Raw genomic sequence first — 26,081 nt, forward strand, 5'->3', positions numbered from 1 at the left:
TGTATGTTCTTTACAAAAAGAAAAAGATAAGTTAAATGTTTCGTAATAGAGCATATGTTCATATGGTTTAAATATTTAAAAGGTATACAAAGGTAAACAGTAAACACCCTTTTATTTTTTTCTTCCATCTGCCCAGTTCTCTTCCCTGTCCCTGAAACAGGTTACCAGTTAATAGCTTCTGGTGTACCTTCCCATAGGCTTTTGGTTTTGCATATATATTACTTTTTCCTCTATTTTGTACAATTATAGCGTACTGTTTGCAGTGTTCTATTAGTGTGTCTATTTTCTATGTGTATATGTATTTTTTTTTTAGCAAATTGAAAATTAGTGAGAATTAGTGATTCCAAGAGTGTCGAAAGCAGTTGTATAGTAAATCACTTCCCAGCCCTGAAGAAGAAAGTGATTTTTTTCTTTGTATTTTGACCTTAAGTTCATTGGAGACCTGATTTTAGTCTCTATTAGAGTCAGCACTCCAAAGAGGAGAGTATCAGTTCATTTTATTCATTTGTTTGTAGTTGACTTGAAGCACAACATGTAATTTTAACATTAACTACCATTAAATTGTTTTCTTTTGTAGCTAGCAATTCGAAGAGCTACTCTGAAAAGATCATTTACTCCTGTATTTTTGGGAAGCGCCTTGAAGAACAAAGGAGTTCAGCCTCTTTTAGATGCTGTTTTAGAATACCTCCCAAATCCATCTGAAGTCCAGAACTATGCTATTCTCAATAAGGAGGAGTAAGTCTTGAAAACTGAATCTTAGTTTATGCAGAAATACTTTCGTATTTATGCACTGTGAAGGAATTTAAGGATAGTTCTTTTAATTATGTCTGTGATTTTTTTTTCATAATTTACAATCATGGTTTTTATTTGGGTAACAATTTTGACATATAGAAAAATATTTATTATACTAGTTCCTATATCATATTCTGTTTTGAGTTAGAAGTATGATTTGTTTTACTATCTCTCAAGGTTTAAATCATTAGAAAATTTTCTCATTTGGGACTAGCTGTTTTCAGACATACTGTTAAAAAAAAAAAAGCTTTAAGAAACAAACTTCTGCCAGGCGCAGTGGCTCACGCTTGTAATCCCAGCACTTTGGGAGGCCAAGGCGGGCGGATCACCTTAGGTTGGGAGTTTGAGACCAGCCTGACCAACATGGAGAAACCCTGTCTCTACTAAAAATACAGGAATTAGCCGGGTGTGGTGGTGTGCACCTATAAGCCCAGCTACCCAGGAGGCTGAGGCAGGAGAATCACTGGAACCTGGGGCGGGCAGAGGCTGCAGTGAGCCGAGATTGCACCACTGCACTCCAGCCTGCCTGGGCGACAGAATAAGACTCCAAAAAAAAGAAACAAACTTCAAAAGAAACTCATTGGTTATGTTTCTTTTCTTTCCCTATGAGACCATTTCTGTGTTTTTTAGTGTACTTTTGTCTTATCACTATGTAGTAACTAAGCGAAGCTCTAAAGACCTTTTTTTTTTTTTTTTTTGGGGCCAAGGTCTTGCTCGGTTGTCTAGGCTGGAGTGCAGTGGTGCAATAATAGCTCACCACAGCCTTGAACTCCTGAGCTCAAGCGATCCTCTCACTTCTGTTTCCCAAAGTGTGGGCATTATAGGCATGAGCCACTATGCCCAGCTGAGAACTTATTTCTATTGATCTCTTTCAGTGAAATTTTACTTATGTGTGACAGCAGTAATATCCCACACACGTGCTTTTTCTCAGATAATACTTCCTGATGAAATAAATTGATATAAAAGAAATACCATATATTACATCTCATAGATTTATATTTCTTTTATTTTAAGTGACTCAAAAGAGAAAACCAAAATCCTAATGAACTCCAGTAGAGACAATTCCCACCCATTTGTAGGCCTGGCTTTTAAACTGGAGGTAAGTTGCTTTCTAATGTATTTAACTGCTATCTGTAGAATGTTTTTACTTGTAGGCGTTATTCCTATTACAGAATGACTCTGACCTTTATGAAAGATTTGGAAAATAGGAAAGTAGAAAGAGCAGGTAGAGAATTTCCAAAGCTCTGACATGATAGTTCTTTTGTTATTAGGTGCATTTCTTTCTAGTCTCTTCTCTTTGCCTGAAGAGTGTAAATTTTTACCTAAATCATACTACCTGTATAGTTTTGTCTTGCTCTTTTTATTTAATGTCACAGTAGATAATGGTCCATGTTTCTATAAATAGTTTAAGCATTTTAAGTAGTAGCATAACAGTGCATCAAGTAGATACACCAAAATTTGCTTAAAATTTCCTAATTGTTAGATGTTTATATTGTTTCCAGGTTTCTACTGTTATAAATAACATTGGGTCCATTTCTAGAAATATGTCCTAAGGAACTAATGAAGGGTAGCGAATTAATGTTAGCTTCAGCTCACCTTATAAAACCAAAATCTCGCAAACAATTGAAAATGCCCAGCCAGTCACAGTGGTTCACACCTGTAATCCCAGCACTTTGGGAGGCCGAGGCGGGCAGATCAGAAGGTCAGGAGTGGGAGGCCAAGGCGGGCGGATCACAAGGTCAGGAGTTCGAGACCAGTCTAGCCAACATGGTGAAACCCTGTCTATACTAAAAATACAAAAATTAGCTGAGTATGGTGGCGGACACCTGTAATCCCAGCTACTCAGGAGGCTGAGGCAGGAGAATTGCTTGAACCCGGGAGGTGGAGGTTGCAGTGAGCCGAGATCGCACCACTGCACTCCAGCCTGGGCGACAGAGCAAGACTCCATCTCGGAAAAAAAAACAAAGAAAATGCCCAGTAATTACAATTTGATAAATAAACTGAGGTACATTCTTATAATACAACATTATTCAGACTTTAAAAATTATGTTGAAATGCCTGTTTTTGACACGAAAAGATGTTTGTGATTTAAAAAGAAACAAACTTACTTATTTTAGAATATTTTAAAGAAAAGTTATGAAGATAGTCCAGAGAATTCCTGTATATCCTGCACCCAGTTTCCTCTATTGTTAATACACACTGTCACAACTAATGGGCCATACTGATATATCATTATTAACTAAAATCCTTACTTCATTTGAATTTCTTTAGTTTTTGTCTAGGTCCTTTTTCCGTCTCACTAGACAGAAGGACCACAGAAGGCCCATCCAGAGGACCACGTTATATTTGATTGTCATGTCTCCTTATGCTCTCCTAGGCTGTAATAGTTTCTTAGACTTTCCTTGTTTCTCACGAGATTGATATTTTTGAGAAGTATGGGTCAGCTCTTTTGTAGAGTGTCCCTCAATTTGGGTTTATTATTTGATGCTTTTCACATGATTAGATTGGAGTCATGTGTTTTTAGGAGGACTGCCATCGAGGTGAAGTGTTATTCTTGTCACATCATATCCAAGGTACAGACTTGCAGCATGATTTATCATTGTTTTTGTTTTTTTTGTTTTTATTTTTATTTTTTTGAGATGGGATTTCGCTCTTGTTGCCCAGGCTGGAGTGCAATGGCGCAATCTCGGCTCACTGCAACCTCCGCCTCCCAGGTTCAAGCGAGTCTCCTGCCTCAGCCTCCCAAGTAGCTGGGATTACAGGCATGCGCCACCACGGCCGGCTAATTTTGTATTTTTAGTAGAGACGTGGTTTCTCCCTGTTGGTCAGGCCGGTCTCGAACTCCTGACCTCAGGTGATCCGAGTGTCTTGGCCTCCCAAAGTGCTGGGATTTCAGGTGTGAGCCACCGCACCCGGCTGATTTATCATTGTTAATGCTAACCTCAATCACCACACCTGGCTGAGATAGTGTTTGACAGGTTTCTCTGCTGTGAAGTTACTGTACTCTTTTTATTCCCCTTTTCATAGTGTACTTTTTAGAAGGAAGTCACTTGGCTCAGCCAACACTTAAGGAGGGGGAAATTATGTTCCACCCCCTTGAGGGGGCACTATCTACATAAGTTATTTGGAATTCTGAAAGGGAGATTTGTCTTTCTTCCCTGCTTATTTATCTATTTGGATATTTAATATCAGTGTAGACTCATGTATATGTATTTTGAACTTTGAGTTATAACTATGACTTTGAGTATGTCATTTGTTGTTCAGATTGGCTGGGTTTGGCGATTGGGAACTCTCGGTTGGCTCCTGTGTTCCTTTAACATCTTCCAATGTTTTGCCTTTTTGAATACTTCCTTACTTGCTGGCACTACAAGATGCCCCAGGCTTATCTTGTATATTCCTTGCCCTAACCCTAGAATCAGCCATTCTCCAAGGAGCACTGGTTCCTTTTTAAGTAAAATGGTATTAGAAACCAAGATTTGGGGACTGGATGGGCTTTTTGTTGAAATGCTGTTGCTTCTGTACATAATATTTTAAGTGGGGAAAAATGGTAGGTAAGTTGGAAATGTTAAGAGTGGTTATTTCTGGGATGGGATTATATTTTGGGGGCTTTTTCTTACTTTAAAAATATTTTACAGTATATTTATTACCTCCAAAATGAGGGGAAAATTTTTTTAATTAAAAAGTAGAAATAACATTACAGTAAAAGTTTTTACATGTAAAGCTTTTAAAAATACATATATAAGAATATTTTCTTAGGATTCCCAGAATAGTGATTATTGAGTTAAAGGCATAGAATGTTTTCATAGTTAATGGTTTATATTGCCAGATTGCGTTCATACTCTCCAAATTAATGTACTGGATTATTCCAATGAATATCATCATTGAGTATTGTTTAAAAATCATTACTGATTTAACAAATGAAGAATTTTATTATAATCTTTTATCTTGATGAAATAAATTTTGATTTTTAAAAGCAATCAGTGCTTTAAAGTTTGTATAGTCGAATATGTCAGTCTTTCTGTTTAGTCATTCATTAATTTTTAACCTTAGCAACCTTTTATTTGTATATATTTTGTTAATATTTACTTTCGTTCCTTCTACTTCTTTATATTCTTTTTCTTTCCCCATCATTAATTCAACTGGAATTTGTTTTGGTGGGTAGGATCTAAATGTATCTCCTCTGCCTCCAAATAGAGTATCAGTTGTCCAGTTAGTACTTTATGCACAATCCTTTCTTCCTTTTCCATTGATTTGTCATGTTTCTTTATCATCTATTGACAAATATATTTTATACTTTAGATTTTTATACTGTACCCTGTGGGGTGTTTAGTCTAATTTGTGCTGGTTCTGAATTTTCTGAGTTTCAAGCATTTTAATATGTTTTTATATCTGTCAGGGTTAGTTTTATCTTATTACCATAGTTTTTGAAAAATTTCTGTTTTTACCTGTTTATTCCTCTGAATGAATTTTAAAATCACTAATCATGTTTAAAATTTCCTGTTGGGATTTTCGATTGCTATTTTGTTAAGCCTATAATTAACATGGTAAGAACTGGGAACTTTTAAATATATGTTAATTGGTCACTGCTAGTATATTCAATCACTTCACAGAACTCTTTTTTTTTTTGAGACAGAGTCTCACCTCTTCTGTTGCCCAGGTTGGAGTGCAGTGGTGCAATCTCGGCTCACTGCAACCTCCGCCTCCCGGGTTTAAGCAATTTTCCTGCCTCAGCTTCCTGAGTAGCTGGGATTATAGGTGCGCCACCACGCCTGGCTGATTTTTGTATTTTTAGTAGAGGTGGGGTTTTGCCATGTTGACCAGGCTGGTCTTGAACTCCTGACCTCAGGTGATCTGCTCGCCTCGGCCTCCCAGAGTGCTGGGATTACAGGCCTGAGCGACCAGCCCAGCCACAGAACTCTTACACGCATAATTTTCCACGTGATTGTCAGAGATTGTGTTTTAGATGTATAGCACACACCTACTGTTTCTAATAGTATCTTTGTTGTTTTTCCAAGTATACCTTCTTTTTGTTTTATATCTTATTGTATTAAACTTATGAAATGTTAGAAGGCAAAAGATACTTCCTTATTATGTAAACAACTTAAAAATTTTGTTCTAATATAATAGCTTATTTCAAAGGAAACAGAAATGTCTTAGATTGTGATACCAAAAAGATTGATGAATAACAGCCATTTATCTTATCTGTGTTCAAAGCTAGTATTAGTTTATGACAATAAACTGAAATATGTGAGATAGATTACTAAAATTGGTAGAGAATACTTGGAGGGAGTTATGAAGCTTTCCTCAATACTTTGATTATTATGTTTCTTTTTATTCTTCCTGCCCTTACCCAATCTTGACTTCTAGGTAGGTCGATTTGGACAATTAACTTACGTTCGCAGTTATCAGGGAGAGCTAAAGAAGGGTGACACCATCTATAACACAAGGACAAGAAAGAAAGTACGGTTGCAACGGCTGGCTCGCATGCATGCCGACATGATGGAGGCAAGTACAGAGTCATTGTGAGATTAGAAATTCCTCTAATGTGGGTGAAATAGACCCTTCTTGGTATCCTGAGCCCCACTAGAAAATTAATTCTGGTTAAATATATGTTTCTAGTTTCTTTTTACTTAAATGTGTTGTAGCTCTGATCTAGCACTTTGCTATAGGATAAATTAGCAGATGTTAACTCATTTTTTTTAATACCGCTAGTTGTGAATTAGCTATATTTTCTCAAGGGCCAAGGTTAAGGAAAAGAGACAGTTCCCCAACACTCAGAATACAAGATTCAGCACTTTCCTCAAGAACTGTTATTACAAAGAATGTAATAGGCATTTAAGACTGTGGAACTGTGATTCTTAAAGATAAGAGAATAATAAATTTACACAGTTTTCCACATTGTTTTATTTTCCTTCTGAAATACGGCAGGCACAAAAGCCCTGTTTAACCCTAGAGCTTCTATTCCTGTTGTAGAACCCACTGCAGGACCATATTGGGGCCAGAATCCACCTGAAGATTTAAAAGCTTCAAGGGCTGATCTGGGAGATAAACTTTGACTTACGCCTTGAATTCTTGAGTTGGCTTGGAATCTGCTGTAGCCTTCTGTAGTCCTTATGGTTAGGCCTTGGAAGGAATACTGAGTGCCTGAATTTGTCCCCTACCCCCACCCTCTCCCAATCCATCTATATATTCCTGGGGAAATTTATCAGTCTAAGCAAAATCTTAACGAATTTTTTGGTAGCCATAACTTTTGTTTCTTCTAGAAGAGGAATTGTCAGTCTCAAAACCTGACAGCGTTGCTGTTTTGTGAGATAGGCAGCAGGGGGCAGGCTAAGTGATTGTCATAGCTGTTTCATGGACCAGAAGCTGGAAGATTTGTACAGCTGTGTCACCATTAAAGAAAGACATGCTTACTCACAGCCACAGCTGTTGTGAATGAACTGTCAATGTAAAAGGACAAAAACTAGGAAGCTTGGAGGCACCAATGCTTTGTTCTTAGATTTCCTGTGTTTTCTTGACTGCTTGCATCTGTGAGAAATTAAAATTATTTTTAGTACAGTGGGCTCCACTCTCCTACCTTTGTTTTTAAAACTTCCTTTACAGGTTTCCTGTAAAGGAAGAGTATGTATGACAGAGTAGATCTCTGTCATACACAATCTCATCGTCTAACTGCGGCAACATATATAGTACATGCCTTTTTTTTTTTTGAGATTGAGTTTTGCTCTTGTCTCCCAGGCTGGAGTGCAGTGGTGCGATCTCGGCTCACTGCAACCTCCGCCTCCTGGGTTCAAGCGACTCTGCTGCCTCAGCCTCCCTTGTAGCTGGGATTACAGGCACCCGCCACCATCCCTGGCTAATTTTTTGTATTTTCAGTAGAGACAGGGTTTCACCATGTTGGGCAGGCTGGTCTTGAACTCCTGACCTCAGGTGATCCACTCGCCTCGGCCTCCTAAAGTGCTGGGATTACAGGCATGAGACACCATGCCCTGCCAGTACATGCCTTTTAATTCCATAGAAATAACTTTAGAACCTTGAGGCACTGTGTTGTTAGTACTGCAGCTCCTTCAAGTAATGAGTTTTCTGTTTAAAGTAAAATCTTGTCTATTGATATATGGTTTAAATGAAGGCCTTTTAAAAATACGTCTTAGCATGGTTGATTATTGTATTGGTTCTAGCTAATTCACTATAGAATTCAAGCAGAGAGATTCTGCCACGCTTTTTTATATACAATGTGTGTACTGTACAGTTACTTTTTAGTTACCACATCTTTATTTGTATTACTTGCAAATATAATTTTGTGTTATTTGTTTTTTTAGGATGTTGAGGAAGTATATGCTGGAGACATCTGTGCATTGTTTGGCATTGACTGTGCTAGTGGAGACACATTCACAGACAAAGCCAACAGTGGCCTTTCTATGGTAAGCCATTTAATTTCAAAGCTACTTATCACTAGAATTTTAAAAGTCTGTGTTTTTATGTAGTGCATTTAATACTTCAGAAAAACAACCACAGAAGTTTTCGTTGAGTACCACAGTCATCAAGTTACTTGTGGCTCTTTGAATGTTGGTTATAGCTCTTTGAATGTCAATTAGACAAGTGCTCTGTAAGCTAACTTACCTGGTTTTTCATAGTAAAAAGGAAAACTTGGAGGATCCACAATCCTCCCAAGTTTAGCAAGAAGGAAATATCTCCACCAGATGGTACCTGGACAGTGTGGCTCTGATTCCTCCACCCTGAGACCTGCTTCCACACTTGGGGTGCATTTCTAATTGTTACCACTAACATCAAGCTAGTTTCAGTGGAGTGCTACTTCCTTATTAACTCAGTAGCCAGAAAGTATACTGTTCCCTCAATCCCTTTTGAGACCAGACTGTAACATTTAGACTAGACTTGGGATAACAGAACATAACCAGGCTCAGAAGGCAATAGGCAATATGCAACTACAGAGTCTGACTTATATAAATAGCCTGCCCTTTGGAACTCAGAAATCCCTTTTTATCATTGAGGGATTCTGAGGGAAGAGCATGCACAGGTAGCTCCTGCCTTTGAATTCCCTTCACTCACTCACCTTTTTTGCCTCTGTAGGAGAGCAAACTCTCTTACATTATGACCATCTGTTTATGAGAGTGATCTCTTTTATGAATTCAGTAAAGACAAGAGTATGATGAGTACATAGGGTGACAGGTAATTTGCAGTGGGTCATTTACATAAGTACTGACCCAACTCTAACAGAGTAGCACTGTAATACTTCCTTCTATCTAATGATGAATTCATGATTTTATAGTTTAGTTTTTTTGTCTGTAATATCCTCTAATGTGTATATTATTACCTGTTGATTTAAGACACTACAAAAAAAACATAAATCTATACAATTTTTGTTTGAGATCTAGATAAAAGGAATGTTTTCTAAGTATTATTGATAAGGCCTTCTCTAAGTACTGGTCATTAGCAACATGAAGTGATTGGTAGTTGTGGGAAGTGCTTACCAAGGCATTGAAACAAACAGGCCTTGGTTAGAGTCTCACCTTTGCCCTATACTACCTACTGGCCCTTAGCCAATTTGTTTTACCTTATTTCCAAGCCTTTAGTGACTGCATTCGTAAAATGGGGATAATACCTGCTTCTCAGAGTTGTAATTCATTAAATGAGGTGTCATGGGTATGAAGAATTTGGTGCCCTTTCTCTGTTTGCCTTATCAGTAATTGTATTATATTTTGATTAAATAAAATAACTTAGAAGATTGCAACAGCCACCAAGCAATAAGAATTTCACATCTCAGTATTTGGATTAATTGTAGTGATTATGTTAAACAGAGCAATAAATACATTCATTAATTTTATTTTGGGAAGGAGGAACTTATATAAGTAGATAGCTTTATTTATTTATTAATATGTTGTATTAAAGTACTTATTTAATGCAAAACAGATCAAGATATATATTGTCTAGCCTAAAGACATAGGCTACTATTTATCCTTTGTTCTGTTGTAAAGTCGCACATTAAAATTAATCTATCCCTGACCCATATGGGTCTGTTTTTGAATTCTTCTGTTTTCTTTTAAAAAATATTTTAGGAGTCAATTCATGTTCCTGATCCTGTCATTTCAATAGCAATGAAGCCTTCTAACAAGGTAGGAGTTTGATTTAAAGCTCAGTATATCACAATTAAAACTTGAGCTCTTTTTCATCTATCTCTACAATGCACTTGATATCTTGTAATAACCAGCAGTCTTATGGTCTCTATTTCCTCTGTTGGTATTGAGATCTTCTTTTTAAATTTACCAGTCTGTTCCTAATGATAATTCCTCAGTATATTTGAAGAAATGGATGGTATTAAAATATTCACCTGACTGTACTTTATAACTCTTTACTATATTGTTGGCTTCAGAGTGTTAAGTGTAACTTCCCGGATTCAGATCATACACAATTGGAAAAGGGGAATCAGGGGCATTTCTCCTAAGTTGTAGTAAAACCCCACTATAAAGTACTTTAGAATGTTGAACTGATTAATTGACTCATGGGTTATAAAATAGCTCTAGGTTTTCTGGTAGTTATGAGGTAAATGTCTGAGTATGGCATGGAAAGCCTGTAAATAAGACTTTTTTCCACTTTGAAATATTTTTAAGATAATTTTATACTTTATAGTTTTATAATTGGGTTTGATGTAATTTAGCTTTTAATAAATCCAAAATTGCATGATTAGGTTTTGCATTTTCATTCTTTGCCATGGGAATTAGTCTGATTTCAAACCATAACTTTTTAGTTCTTAAGTTGCCTTGGCATTCATAACAATCATGTTAATGTGGTATATTGAAATTCACTTATTCATACATTGAGTGAACTTTTTATGATTTGTTATACAGAACTTATTACAAAACATACTCTGATGAATTGTCATGTGTGATAATATCACTAACAGCTGCTACTACTACATCTATTTTGAGGAACCTTGAGATTTTCCAGACCTTTTCTCAATATAGAAAAGAGAAAATTGAGGTGGCAGGAAATATTAAATTTCTCCATTTTCTCAGGAATTTGAGGAAAGGTGAACCTTACATCTTAACCTCAGTAGGATGCCATAGTTTATTCCAAGTACATTGTTAAAATTGCTTGCTTTTCTCTTTGGAAGTATGCAAGGTTAGAACTTATGCTTATGTATTATGCTTCTTCATTCCTAAATTCAGAGTTTATTTAAGACATTTAACTGTTGATAATTTACAATAAGGAGGGAAATCAATGCTTCAATATCCAGAAGGTTTTTTGTTGTTTTGGGGTTGTGTATGCATTAAAAAGTTTAAAGATGGCTGCTTGCTGGAGTAAGTTAATTTAAATCGAATAATGAAGTCTCCATGAGTCTCAATAGTGGGGGCAGGCATGATGTTTCTAATCTGAGAGTATCTGGCTTGTGCAGGAAAAAGGCAAAAGACCTAGAAAGACTAAACTGGGATTCAGTCCCAGCTTTGCCATGCAGTAGCTGTGTGGCCTTGAACAAGTCACTTAACCTCTCTGTACCTCATTTCCTCACCTGTAAAATGTGGATAATTCTGCATTGCAGCATTGTGGTTGGGATTTGAGAAAACATAGGCAAAACACATACCACAGCTCCAGGTATGTGGTAAATGATAGCTGTTAATATTGGTTGTACTGGGCATGTTAGTTTTCTATTGCTGGCATAAGAAGTTACCACAAACGTAGTGGCTTAAAACAACACAAATATATACTTTTATAGTTCTGTGGATCATAGGCTGATAACTGTTCTCAAAGGGCTAAATTAATCAAGATATTGGTAATGTTGTTTTCCTTTCTGGAGGCTCTATGGGAGAATTTCTCTCCTTCTTACTCAGGTTATTGGCAATATTCAATTCCTTGTGGTTGTAGGATGGGGGTCCCCATTTCTTTGAAGACTGTTACCTGAGGGCTGTTCCTAGCTTCTAGAGGCTACCCACCTTCCTTGGCTTGTGGCCTCCTGCCTCCATCTTCAGTGCTGGCAACAGCTGGTTAAGTCCCTTTTTTGCTTCAGATATCTCCTGCCACTTCTTCCTTCATGGAATCCCTCTGACCCACCCTTCTGGCTTCCTCCTCCGTGTTTTAAAGGCACACATGATTATGTTGTATCCACCTAGATAATTGATAACAATCTCCCCATCTCCAGGTCTGTAACCTTAGTTACATTTGCAAAGTCCCCTTTACTATGTAAGGCAGCGTACTGTCAGATTTGGGAGGATAGGGTATCTTTGGAGGGCCATTACTCTGCTTACCACGTGGGATTACATGGCATCTAAGGAGAAAAAAGGTACATCATACCACATCCAAGCAGATTGTTTTGAAAGGGACAAGTCTCATCGCGGTATTTGCCTATTTGTTGGTCTTAAGTATCCTGCTTGGATCTACAGTAGTGTCTTGGTAAACGTGCTGATTCCTTTGATAATGTATAGGATTTCTAAAATGTAACACAGATTCCAGTTTCTGCTTTATGGGCAATTTTCACAAAAGGACAGTGTGTCAATGTAAGAGGACAGGGCATAGAGTTAAGTCTTGGACTCTTGTTTTCTATCTTGGTATGGAAAGAAAATTCTGTTCAGTGAGCTATTTCTTGCTGTCTTGGCTGTGTGGTATCCTAGCTCACATTGTTTTTAAAAATGATGTGGAGTAGAACTAGATATGTATCATTTTTATTTCTTAACTGCTGATGTATTTTATTTCATTCAGTAAAGTTTTTTTTAAAATCCCATTGCTTATCAGGCTCAGTAAAACATATAGTGACTTTCTTCTTCTTTTAAAGAACGATCTGGAAAAATTTTCAAAAGGTATTGGCAGGTTTACAAGAGAAGATCCCACATTTAAAGTATACTTTGACACTGAGAACAAAGAGACAGTTATATCTGGAATGGGAGAATTACACCTGGAAATCTATGCTCAGGTAATGAATAATAAGGAAGTTAAGTTGAAATCAATTTATTACTGTCTGTTTCATTAAAAGTCAATAATTCTCAATCTAATGTCTGTAACTAACTCTGGTTCTTCATGCGTCACTCTGGTTTGTAGCCAGATGTGGTCTACTGCTTCCTCTACTATGTGTTACAAAATAATTATTTTTGATCTCTAAATCTTTTTATTTGTAAAATGTTCTGGACTCCTAGAATCAAGGCTCAGGGGATTTGCAACAAGAATATCTGTCCATCCCCAGGTCATGGGTAACTGGGTGAAGTAAATCCTGGTCCAAGCCTTAGGGAGACAACTTGCGGTTGTACCAACTCTTCAGGCCATTTCTTCTCAAGTCAATACCTGAAGATCATTATAATATAGATAAAAGGAAGGGAAGATGGGGCCTATACCTTCCCAGGAAAGGTCTTGTATGTATTGATATATAAGTAAAAACCAAAGATATGTGATTAGAAATTTTGGTGAGATCATATCTTTGAAGTTGAGATAGAAAATCCTGACAACAGATTTATATATTATTCCAGTGAATATGTAATAATATGCAACAATGGTGACGTTTTAGTGGTTAGATTAATTGGAGGTAAATATAAATTAACCAATGTAACTTAGAATTCCTTTATATAAAATCTGTAAAAGCGGTTTGTATTAAGTATCACATACCTAATCCTTATAAGATACTAAAATGATTTAAGATTTGTTTATCTATTATATTTAAATGAATGCTACTAAGATATATAAGATGCTTAGGAGGTTTTCTTTCAGTTTATTTTTTTAAATTTAAATAATATTTTCCCCACTCTTTTTAGAGGCTGGAAAGAGAGTACGGCTGTCCTTGTATCACAGGAAAGCCAAAAGTTGCCTTTCGAGAGACCATTACTGCCCCTGTCCCGTAAGTATGCAACATAATTAAACATTATGAGGCTGAAATTGAAGGTTTTTATTTTGGATATACATACCACTATTACTGTTTTAAAGACATTTTTATGTAGTGATACTTTGTATTATGGACTTTATAAAGTTCTATACTGTAATCAAGACATTTATATAAAGTGACACTTTGGGGTTATTTGGCCTCATAAGCTAGATGCCAGTGAAATTGGCATACACATCATTAATAGACATGTTTACACTTCCAGTGTTAGGGTTTTTGTTTATTCCAGTTGTACTTCCTTTGGCAGACGGCTATTATGTTTTACTTTAGTGCCGTATTGTGGATGCCAGAGAACTTGCATTTGCCAGGGAATAATCTCCTGCAAGTGAAGAAAATTAATGCCATGATAAAATTCAGAAAACATTTAGGAAAACGTAGTTGGGTTTATATTTTGTTAGAGATAAAACAGTCTTCACAAAGAATAGTACTTTTGTTAAATTGCTGCAATTATAATATACTTAAATCTGGTGCCTATCTGGATTTACATGAATTCTGATTTAGAGTCAAAATTAATAAAGCATACTGTGGCTATACAAGGAGTCTCAGTTTTCAGAATGGCATCAAATAAAGGTAAATTATACTTTACCTGAGATGCTATATTATGAAGTAGAATGGTGTAGTCTAATTCAATAAAGTCATCATTTCTTTGCTATGACAAAAAATAAAAACGTGTTGTTTAAAACTTAATATCTTTGGCAAAAATTACATTTAATTTTGAAAATCATCTTTGATTAGTAGATGAATATAATATTTCCATTTAGGTAAAAATAAAAATTGAATGTCATAATTTCAATTTAAAGTGACAAAATCTATTCTCTTACACTAAATAAAATGTTCTTTCAAGATGCATTTTAAAATCATGATCTTATATTTGTTCCCCAAGAAATATTTACCTGTTTTTAGTTTCCAAGTTGTGATGGCTACTTAAGAGACTGTAGCTTGTTATTTAAGAACGCTTTGTGTTTCCATTGTACAGAAAAGCATAATTTATGGGATAAGCTATAGCAATGGGTGTTTACATTGAAAGAATCCAATTTTATAACAGAAATTCTCTTTTTGAAAACTGAAAATAAGGCCGAACACAGTGGCTCACACCTATAATCCCAGCACTTTGGGGGGCTGAGGTAGGCAACTTGCCTGAGCCTAGGAGTTCAAGACCAGTCTGGGCAACACAGTGAAACCATGTCTCTATGAGAATAAACAAAAAATTAGCCAGGCATGGCTGTGTGTGCCTGTACTCCCAGCCACCTGGGAGGCTGAGGTGGGATGACCGCCTGAGCCTGGGAGGTTGAGGCTGCAGCGAGCCATGATCACACTAATGCACTCCAGCCTGGGCAACAGAGTGAAACCCTGTCTCAAAAACAGGCAAACAAACAAAAAAACCAGAACACCTGAGAATAGTAAAATGTAGTGAGTGTAGTTGTGTGATTGTGTAATTAAAGCTTTTTTCTGTACTGTGCAGTAGAGGGAAAAAACAGTTTCAGTATGGCATGACTATAGTAATTTGAACACAAAACTTAGATTGCTAAGGGAAATAATCTGTATTAAGCTGAGCACAAAAGCTAAATGTTGGATTATAATTCAAGACTTCACTCTTCTGAAAGCACAGCTTTGCTTGTGACTGCCATAAAAAGCGGCCCTGAGGATTTCTATAGAGCAGATTAAAGGTGAGGAGAGTCATTACAATTGTCCCTTAGTATCCATGGAGGATTGGTTCCAAGATTCCCCTCAGATACCAAAATCCACAGATGCTCAAGTCTCTGACATAAAATAGTGTAGTATTTGTGTATAACCTATGCATACCCTCTCATATAATTTAAATCATCTCTAGATTACTTATAATACCAAATACAATCTAAATGTTATATAAATAGTTGTTATATTACTTAGGGAATCATGACAAGAAAAAAATCTGTGCATGTTCAGTACAGATGCTACCATCCATTTTTTTCCCCCAAATATTTTTGATTCTCGGTTGTTTGTATCCATGGATGCAGAACCCATGGAGAGGCCTGACTGTATATTGTACAGCTGGGATTCTGTCTTGCTGCTGCTAATAAAACTCTCTCAACCTTTTGCTTCTACAAGAGGGTTTGAGTAAAGTATCATAGTTAAATCTGACTTGACTAACCCGAAAGATTAAGAGATACGATTACCGTGATGCTTTTTGAAAGTGCAGTCTAGATACTGTGTATTAACAGGAAGCGTTTCACTGAAATCCTTGGCTTTGCCTTGCTTTTGTTATGCTTCCTAGTCTCTATGTTCCCAGAGCATGCAACTAACGAAGCACAGTTATTAGGCAAGTTTGAGGCAAAGGAGGCCTGTGGTTTGCATCTCTCAGCCAAATCAAACAACTTTTTAGACCAGTTACTGTTGCTTTGGACTCTTCCTACAATTCTTCACCTTCTCTAATCTTGATTGTACCTGACCTCCCCTTTGAAATCCCAGGTTTGCTATTAAATACAAAATGACTATAGGAATACTGTTAATCCAATTATGAATTACAATACTTTCGATAAATATTAACCCCATTAATAGTGTATTTTATAGAAACTACTTACCACTTGCTTGACAGTTTGAATTTTTACCATTTTATACCATGTGTCTTCAGTAGAATTTTGCCATATTATATAACCACAGGCAACCCAGGCTAAATGTAGAACGAGCGTCATTTCTGGAGATACATTTCCAAAATTGTCTGTTAGGAGACACATTTATATGATAATTATATATATAGTATTAACCTTTTAAAACAAAATCTAAATTCTAAATCATGTCTTAGTTTCCTTCCAATGTGTGCAAAAAATAATTTAATTAAGCTATGGATCTATAAAATTTCTGAGGCCTCTTTTTTGTTGGATTGGATTAGAAATGAGTATTTTTGCAAAAGACTGTAAGTTTCTAACATACTTAGCAACTAACAATTTTAAGCACAGATAATTGAGATTGATTTTAAGTTTGAATCAAACAAATGGTTTTCATGCTATATTTATATACCTGGAATATTTTGTGCTTCTAGCGGTTCCTTCATGGACTTAAGTCTTTGATAAAATGTGTTGTCTTCTTCATCTGGATTCTTTCCAGTTTCTCCTTCAAATGTGAAGTTGACTTCTGGTGCAGTTTCTTGTCCCGTTGAAGGGTAAAGTACTTCAGCTGTGCAGTTCACCTTAACTTGCTGTTTGAAATTTAGCAAAATATCCTTATATACAGAAGGCTATTCATTATTAATTATCATCTTTGAGATATGATTTAAAGCATAGGCCCCTAATGGTGTTGTTTTAGACTAGACTTCAAAGTGCTTGTTTTCAGAGGTATCTAATTGGGCCTGGCCTATTAAATTCTAGACTTATCATGTGAATACCCTAAAATATATAACTTACTTTATAAATGATATGCTGTCATAATCTTATAAATTCTAGTCTTAAAACTTTCAATATATTTCAGTATTAACGGGGTGTCCATTTGCAAGGCCAGATTTTAATCTGACTTTATATACCAACTCAAGACTGGTTACTTTTAAAGTTTTTCCATTACTCTTACTCTTTGCTCCTGAAATAACAGAAAGTTTTTGAAATGCAGATGCAGCAGTGTGTGTCTGGATATAAAATTAGAAGATTATGGCATTGGGTTATGCTTTGTAAAGATGGCTGTCTAGCAGCTCAGATGCCTTTTAATGAATCTCTTTATGAATTATGCTCAACAGAAAGGCAAGCTTTTTAAAATTTCAAGATGGCTGTGGTACAGATTGCAGTTCCTTTTAAGTTTGTCTCATTAATAATTTGACAGTTGTGTATAATCTTTAAAATTTCCCTTCCCCATTACTGAAAGATCTTCATCTGAATGGTGATATCAGCTGGCATTCTATTGCTTGTGAATATCTAAGAGCACGTTCTTTCTCTAAAAACCCAGTGAAAAATAGAATGAGAAAAGCAGACGTTAAGAAGATGATTGATTGGGGAATAAATTACTTCACTCATTTATATTAGGCATAAGTTCAGACTGCCCTAAGAGTATGTAACTTCTTAAGAAATTCATTTGAACTGAAGTGTATAGTCTTTTTCTGTGTAGTTTGGTAGAAATAATTCATATACCTAGGAATACCCAAAGATAGTAAAGAACTGATCCTTGTAAACTTTGCCCATATGGTCAGTGTTTTTTAGAGGCAGGGATTTCACAACAACTTTTTAAAAAGAGGTAAAACTAATCAGTCTTACGGATTTGATCAGCAAAGATGATCTGGAATATTTAGAATTAAATTTGTTTAATAAGAACATTTTGGCTGGGCATGGTAGCTCATGCTTGTAATCCTAGCACTTTGGGAGGCAGAGGCAGGAGGATCACAAAAATTAGCCAGGTGTAGTGGCATGCACCTGTGGTCCCAGCTATTTGGGGAGGCTGAGGTGGGAAGATGGCCTGAGCCTGGGAAGTTGAGGCTGCAGTGAGCCATGTTCTGCCACTGCACTTCAGCCTGGGTGATAGAGTGAGACCCTGTCTCAAAGAAAAAAGAAATTTAACTTACTTTTTGTATAATTTCTTCAACAGCAAATTTGAGGCGATACTTATGTCCTCTTCCTGGAATATCCTAAAATTAAGAAAATGTAGTAGAGACAAGAAAATATTATAACAGCATTATACTTGCATTGTTAGAAGTATGCATCTCATTTGGTTGGAGGGGCTGGCTGAAGGGGAATGGTGAAAGCCTTAGGTCTTGAAAAAGGCATGTCACCATGAATGTAACATCTAATTTAGCAAGTCCCCTATCAAGTTTATTTTGGATGAAAACAAAAGAGTAGGATAAAAGCATACAAATTGGGCACAATTCACTTTCAGTCATCAAAAGACTTTATTTAACCCCTGGATCTGTGATCTTAAAGTCTCTGCATAAGAAAGTTTGAAACAGTGTTTTAATTCTAAAGATGACAAATAATATCACCTTTGAAAAGATTTTTTCATAAAGCTCAGTGTACCCTCCAAATAATGTTCAATGAATGTGAATTTCATTTTGAGGCAGATTACTGCAAAGCAATTGGAGACTTAATACAATTAAGTATTGTTTTTACTTATACATTAGTGAAACTGCAAAATGATTAACAAATTATATAAGACTAAGAAATGGTATTTCACTTTTAAATCAAGATACAGATTGAAAATTTATACCTAATTCTGTTATCTGGTACAGTTTCAAAATAAGATCTACTGTGTCACCTCTAAAAGACTGTTAGCAGTTAAAATTCTGTCAGATAAATAAGGGATAATCTCAAATCCAGTAGATTTTAGTAAAATGAAAACAAACCTCGTTAGTGATTGCTGAGGCCTTAAACATTTAATTCAAGCCTTTAGCAGAGGGTGCACATCATTTAAGGCAGTCATGTGGTAGCGGTGTTTGGGTGGCTAAAGGCCAGCGTCAGCCCACAGTGCTTTTATTCTTTGACTTTGATTGTCAGTTTCTCTTGCTGTTTGTTTCCCCCTTCATTTTGGTCAAAGGGTCTGATAAAGATTTGTCTTAAAATGTAAGCAATAGAGTCTTGGAAGATGGGAGCTTTTGTTGGTCCAGATCAGAGTAGCAGATGAGAAACGTGGCAGCCTTAGTAGTCTTTTGAATGGTTCCTACAGTTTACACTTAAGGAAAGTGCTGCCCCTTACTTAGAGCGTGTTCCCATTTTCTTGTAACTGTGTGCGTAAAAACTTTGTCTCTGCCTTAAGGTGAAAACAGTCCTGGGCTGTCTCCAGAGACTGGAGTATAGACATTCCCCCAGAAACCTTAATATCTCAAGACCAGATACCAGCAGTGTGTCCTAAAACAGAAGGTGGGTAGGGGGTGGCACGGAGTGTCTGCACCCAAAGGCTGAGACCGCGGGTGAGTGGAGGGAGCGCAATCCTGAAGCCTCCGCTGTCCACCACCCCCTGCTAAACTCACCTCCATGCTGGCTTGTTTGACCTTCTGCACCTCAAACACCCTGTGGGGGGTCCCCTGCTGGTAGTTGATGTAGTTCTGTGCCACCAAGGCCGCCCTGGAGGCTGGGTAGTTGGTCGGCGGGATTTCCATTCCGGATGAGCAGTGACCTCAGGGCTTGGGCTACTCAGGCTTAACGGAACCAGTAGCAGAGCGCCGCCCGTCCTGCTTGCTGCTGGGTCCGGTTGCCGAGGCGGAAAAGTCGCAAGCTCCTTCAGTCTGTCTTCTTCCTCAGCTCCTTCCGACTCCGGAAGCTGCTGTTTGGGCCCAGGCTCCCTGCGTCCAAGAGCCCTGGGCTGACTGCTTCTGAGGCCCCGCCCCACTACTGCCTGCAGCCGGCTTTCTTACTCCGCCTGCTGGTTCCTACTGGAGGAGAGGCCAGCATGCTGTCAGGCACCAGCAGGTGGAGGTGTGGGGAGGGAGTCAGTGGGCTAGGTTCGCTGGGATTGCATCTTTCGTTTCATTAACCTTTATAGAAGTGCAGGGTGGGGCTTTCGCTGATATAGGACATCTCTGAAGACTGTAGTTTCCTGTCCATGGGAAAAAAGTCTGGTTGCTTCGCTTGCATACTGGAGCACAACTTCCTTATACACCGCATGCAGCGTCCCTGGCAGGGCAAGGTACACAGTACTCCAGGTAGTGATTCGATTCCTTCATTTCCCTTCCCCTTATGAGAGTCCAGGAAGAGGCTTGCTCATCCTCAGCTTTTTGTGGGTTTGGACCAGTTCTGCCCAAATCAAAGTATGAGAATCTGCAAACTATAGTATTAAATTGGGAGATTATGTAATTTGGATCAGGAGAAATAAAAAAATGCACCTGTACCCCTCTCCTTTACTAATCTTAAAATGGTAAGTTTTGATGTAACGCCATGCTTCCAACTTGAGTCATTTTGAATATTTTACTTCAAGGATTAAAATAAACTTAAAAACTGAACTTATACAAAGCACTATCTCTGGTATGTGGTCTACCTCATTGGAATGGGCCTATAAACCTGACTTTGTAGAAGTACAGGTTTATCCTTGGTGGTCTTAGGTTAATTGGGCTAGGATAACTTGGAGATTCTACCAAAGTTTGGCCAAGGTCTTCGCTGCCTGGATTGAGACCTTTTTTTCTTTTCTTTTCCTTTCTTTTTTTTTTTTTTGAGACGGAATTTCACTCTTGTTGCCTAGGCTGGAGTGCAGTGGTGCTATCTCGGCTCTCTGCAACGTCCGCCTCCTGGGTTCAAGCAGTTCTCCTGCCTCAGCCTCCAGAGTAGCTGGGATTACAGGTGCCCACCACAATGCCCGGCTAGTTTTTTGTATTTTTAGTAGAGACGGGTTTAGGCTAGGCTGGTCTCAAACTCCTGACCTCAGGTGATCCACCCACCTTAGCCTCCCAAAGGGCTGGGATTACAGGCATAAGCCACCATGCCTGGCCAGGACCTTTAACTTGGTAGTAATGCACACACCCAAGACTCTTGAGGTGTCTCTCTGATTATGTAGATTCTGCAGTAAATCTGGATTCTGGACTTTGGCCCCAGTTTCATGCTTATTATTGTCTCCTGGGATTTGGGGGTTCTGATTGACTTTGCCTTTAAATACCATCTGTCTGCTTGCCCATCATCTTATATCAAATGTCAGTGAAACTTTTCTCAGTCTTGTCCGTGTATGAGAAATTTGCTTTGGGAGACACTGTCTTTCACACATGACCTTTTTTTTTTTTTTTTTTTTTGGAGACGGAGTTTCACTCTGTTGCCTAGGCTGGAGTGCAGTGGCGTGATCTCAGCTCACTGCAACCTCCGCCTCCTAGGTTCAAGCATTTCTCCTGCCTCAGCCTCCCTAGTATCTGGGACTACAGGTGCACTTCACCACACCTGGCTGATTTTTTTGTATTTTAGTAGAGATGGGGTTTCACCATGTTGAGTTCGGGCAATCCTCCCTCCTCTGCCTCCCAGTGTTAGGATTACAGGCATGAGCCACCGTGCCTGGCCTCTCCACGTTTCTTAGTTCAGCATTTGTTAAACCCTGACCCACCCATGGCAATATTTTTGCAAATACAGAATATCAGCCAGTTTTCGATGGGGTTGTCAGATACGAACTTACACTGTCTCCTGGGATAAATTTACCAAAGAATTGGTGAAATTTGGGGAACTTTGACATGAAGAAGACTGTTCATTTGAGAGACACTTTAGAAGAACACCAGAAATAAAAAAATATTAGACTTTCGGAGAACAGTATTTGTCTTATTTGTCTAAGAGCATTTTAAGTAGAAGACTGCCCATATTTTATTTCCATACTTCAAGGTTTTTTATTAATAACATGGCTTATATTTAAGCTTTTTCCTCTCTCCTTGAAAAGGAAAGATAATTAGCATTTTACAGTGATAATTTCATATTTGTCTAAAACTGGCTGTAGCTCACCTTTTCCTGTTTCTCATTTTCTTCCATTAAAAATTTGAAAGATGATTCATGAGACTAAGTCATTCTGTCATTATATGTGCAGTCCAGGAATATCTAGTCCAAATAAACAGCCAAAAATGTCTAAGAAAAAAATCATTGTGCTTTAAAAAAATGTGTAAAAATTAATGTGGTCAAATGAACTTAAATAGCCTTTATTATTATGTTTATAAGGAGCAAGTTTACGGCCGGGCGCGGTGGCTCACGCCTGTAATCCCAGCACGTTGGGAGGCCAACGCAGGTGGGTCACGAGGTCAAGAGTTCAAGACCAGCCTGGCCAATATGGCGAAACCCTGTCTCTACTAAAAATACAAAAATTAGCCGGGCGTGGCGGCGGGCGCCTGTAATCCCAGCTACTTGGGAGGCTGAGGCAGGGAACTGCTTGAACCCGGGAGGCGGAGGTTGCAGTGAGTGGAGATCATGCCACTGCACTCCAGCCTGGGTGACAGAGTGAGACTCCATCTCAAAAAAAAAAAAAAAGAGGCAAGTTTTCAAGATAAAAGAGGAGCTCTTAAATATGATTTAATGATTTTTGAATATAAAGTTTATAAATTATATTTTTAAAAATGTATAAAATATTTCTGATTAATAGATGAATTTGGGTGAGCTGTAACAAAATAATATTTATTTAAAGTTGATTATATGTCTTCCAGGTTTTATTACATAAAATTAATGCTGATAAAATATTCCAAGTTTATATAAAACTGAATTTGATCTTTTCATGATCTAAACTTTCTAAATTTTATATATTGATCAAATGGGCCAAATAAGTTACTGATTCAATCAGTTGTATAAGATTACAAAATATAAAATGGTGTTTAAATAAAATTGTAATACAGATGTCTTTTAAAGGAGTTTTGATCTTATAAAATTATGCTTCTATTATAAAGACCAAATGTGTTAACTAAAATTATAATTTTTCAGATCTCCAGTTAACTTTCAGGCCCTTACATAATGTTCAATTAGTCCTGGGATAATTGGACAATTTCTGACTAATACATGATACAGAGCTTTGGTTACTAAAGAGAGTTTCAGTTTACCTTTATTCTTATACATTATAAAATGATTATGAATTAACACAATGTGCAGATACTTTGGTTGTTTTATATGTGTTGTTTTGCCACCTTAAAATTATAGAAGTAATCTAAAATTTGTATTTATAAAAATTTAGCTAACCAGGTGCAGTGGCTCACACCTGTAATCCTAGCACTTTGTGAGGCTGAGGTGGGAAGATTGCTTGGGCCCAGGAGGTTGAGACTAGTCTGAGCAACATGGCGAAGCCCTGTCTGTAAACTACACAAATTAGCCAGATGTGATAGCATGTGCCTGTAGTTCCAGCTACTCGGGAGGCTGAGGTGGGTGGATCACTTGAGCACAGGGAGGAGGTTGCGATGAGCCGAGATTGCGCCAGTGCACTCTAGCTTGGGTGAAAGAACCAGACCCTGTCTCAAAAAAAAATTTTAGCTTGACATTTCTTGGTTTTCTGTCTTCTGGTTTTCTCTTTGGGAAAGCAAAAGTTGATTACTTTGGTTAAAAGTGGTGATTAATAAGAATAAGAATATACTTGGTATAATAACTACAGAAAAACATGAAAATAAATATATATATATGTACACACAAGATATGAATTTTATTAGTTTGTTAGAATGGTAATTTCAATGTGATATATATATACTGTTTTATTTAATATACTGATAAAGTGAGTTGTCAGAATATTACATTAAATATGAAATTTAAAATTAAAAACCTTAATTATATTTTCCATTTACATAATTATGTATTTTTAAACAGACATACCTCATTTTATTCAACTTTATTGTGTTTCACAGATAGTATGTTTTTTACAAATTGAGGGTTTGTGATAACCCCGTGTGGAACAAGTCTATCAGCTCAGCTCCATTTTTCTTTCTTTTTTTTTTTTTTTTGAGACAGAGTCTCACTCTTGTCAACCAGGCTGGAGTGCAGTGGTGCAATCTCAGCTAACTGCAACCTCCACCTCCCAGGTTCAAGCAATTCTCCTGCCTCAGCTTCCCGAGTAGCTAGGATTACAGGTGCCCGCCACCATGCCCGGCTAATTTTTGTATTTTTAGTAGAGACAGGGTTTCACCATATTGGCCAGGCTGGTCTCAAACTCCTGACCTCAAGTGATCCACCCGCCTCGGCTTCCCAAAGTGCTGGGATTACAGGCATGAGCCGCCACGCCCGGCCTCACCTCCATTTTTCTAATAGCATATTCTAACTTCACATCTCTGTGTCACATTTTGGTAATTCTTGTAATATTTCAAACTTTTTCATTATTACTATATCTGTTATGGTGATCTGTGATTGGTGATTTCTGATGTTATTGTAATTTATTTTGAGGTGCCATGAAACCTGCCCATATAAGATAGCAAACTTCATCCATATAATTGTATGTGTTCTGACTGCTCTACCTACCAGTTGTGCTTGCACATTCTCTCTCTCTCTCTCTCTCTCTCTCTCTCTCTCTGTCAAAGCGTAATCCAGAGCAAGGCTCTAACTCTGTTCAATTTTATGAAGGCTGAGAGAGGTGAGAAAGTTGCAGAAGAAAAGTTTGAAGCTAGCAGATGTTGGTTCATGAGGTTTAAGGAAAGAAGCCATTTCTAACGTAAAAGTGAAAGGTGAAGCAGCAAGTGCTGATGTGGAAGCTGCAGCAATGATCAGTGGTCTCCTAAGATCGTTGATGACGTTGGCTACACGAAACAACAGATTTTCTTTTTTCTTTTTTTTTGAAATGGAGTTTCACTCTGTCGTCCAGGCTGGAGTGCAGTGGCGCGATCTCGGCTCACTGTAGTGAGCCTCTGCTTCCTGGGTTCAAGCAGTTTTCCTGCCTCAGCCTCCCAGGTAGCTGAGATTACAGGCATCTGCCACCATGCCCGACTAAATTTTGTATTTTTAGTAGAAACAGAGTTTCACATGTCGGTCAGGCTGGTCTCAAACTCCTGACCACCTGCCTCGGCCTCCCAAAGTGCTGGGATTACAGGCATGAGCCACCACGCCTGGCCAAACAACAGAGATTTTCAATGTAGATGAAACATCCTTCTTTTGGAAGAAGATGCCATCTGTGACTTTCATAGCTGGAGAAAAGTCAATGCCTGGCTTCAAATCTTCAAAGGACAGGCTGTGACTCTCTTGTTAGGGGCTAATGCAGCTGGTGACTAAGTTTGAAGACAGTGCCCCTTTCTCACTGTCAAAATCCTAGGGCCCATAATAATTATGTTAAATCTACTCTGCCTGTATTCTGCAAATGGAATAACAAAGCCTGGATGACAGCATGTCTGTTTACAGCATGGCTTACTGAATGTTTAAAATCCATTGCTTAGAAAAAAATGATTCTTTCAAAAGATTACTGCACATTGACAATTAACCTGTCACACAAGAGCTCTGATGGAGATGTACAAAGAGATTAATGTTGTTTCCATGCCCGCCAATACAACGTTCATTCTGCAATCCCTGGATCAAAGAGTAATTTTGACTTTCAAGTCTTATTATTTAAGAAATACATTTTGTAAGGCGATCGCTGCCATAGGTTGATTCCTCTGATGGATCTGGACGAAGTAAATTGAAAACCTTCTAGAAAGGCTTCACCATTCTAGATGCCATTAAGAACATTTGTGATTCCTGGGAGGAGGTCAAAATAACATTACCAGGAGTTTGGAAGAAGTTGATTCCAACCCTCATGGATGACTCTGAGGGGTTTAAGACTTCAGTGGGTGAAGTAACAGTGAATGTATTGGAATAGCAGGAGAATTAGAATTAGAAGTGGAGCCTGAAGATGTGACTGAAGTCCTACAATTTCATGTTCAAACTTGAATAGATGAGGAGTTCCTTCTTCTATGGATGAGCAAAGAAAGTAGTTTCTTGAGATGGGATCTACTCCTGTGGAAAACACTGCAAGCATTGTTAAAATTACAACAAAGGGTAAACCTGGTTGATAAAGCAGTGGCAAGGTTTGAGAGGATTGACTCCAGTTTTGAAAGTTCTACTATGGATATAATGCTATCAAACAGCAT

At 37.6% G+C, this 26,081-nt stretch overlaps 2 protein-coding genes across 3 annotated transcripts in view; one reads left to right on the forward strand and one right to left on the reverse strand.

The window, feature by feature from the left end:
- GFM1 (G elongation factor mitochondrial 1) overlaps nt 1–26,081 on the forward strand; it is a 47,344-nt gene that overhangs the window by 8,281 nt on the left and 12,982 nt on the right. For both annotated transcript variants that reach the window (XM_004037915.5, XM_019024261.4), the window contains 7 exons: nt 578–735; nt 1,807–1,891; nt 6,160–6,297; nt 8,109–8,210; nt 9,864–9,920; nt 12,572–12,709; nt 13,539–13,621. In XM_004037915.5, coding sequence (XP_004037963.2) covers nt 578–735; nt 1,807–1,891; nt 6,160–6,297; nt 8,109–8,210; nt 9,864–9,920; nt 12,572–12,709; nt 13,539–13,621 — 761 coding nt within the window. The remainder of the gene's footprint in view (nt 1–577; nt 736–1,806; nt 1,892–6,159; nt 6,298–8,108; nt 8,211–9,863; nt 9,921–12,571; nt 12,710–13,538; nt 13,622–26,081) is intronic.
- On the reverse strand, nt 13,655–19,938 carry LXN (latexin). Its single transcript, XM_004037916.4, has 6 exons — nt 19,581–19,938; nt 18,183–18,245; nt 16,661–16,838; nt 16,225–16,361; nt 14,250–14,312; nt 13,655–13,982 (listed from the first exon to the last, which is right to left on the reverse strand). The coding sequence occupies exons 1-6, from the start codon at nt 19,707–19,709 to the stop codon at nt 13,884–13,886; spliced, it is 669 nt and encodes a 222-aa protein (XP_004037964.3). The 5' UTR covers nt 19,710–19,938; the 3' UTR covers nt 13,655–13,883.

This window comes from Gorilla gorilla, chromosome 2 (genome assembly GCF_029281585.2).
Source record: "Gorilla gorilla gorilla isolate KB3781 chromosome 2, NHGRI_mGorGor1-v2.1_pri, whole genome shotgun sequence".
Lineage (NCBI taxonomy): Eukaryota > Metazoa > Chordata > Mammalia > Primates > Hominidae > Gorilla > Gorilla gorilla.

Excerpts from the sequence above, each read along its gene's own strand:
- LXN (XM_004037916.4), bottom strand. The coding sequence starts at position 19,709 with ATGGAAATCCCGCCGACCAACTACCCAGCCTCCAGGGCGGCCTTGGTG. Across the intron at positions 18,246-19,580 it reads TCAAACAAGCCAGCATGGAG|GATATTCCAGGAAGAGGACA; the intron begins GTGAGTTTAGCA and ends TCTTAATTTTAG. Across the intron at positions 14,313-16,224 it reads TTCAAACTGTCAAGCAAGTG|CAAAGAAATGATGACTTTAT; the intron begins GTAAGTAGTTTC and ends TTTTTGTCATAG.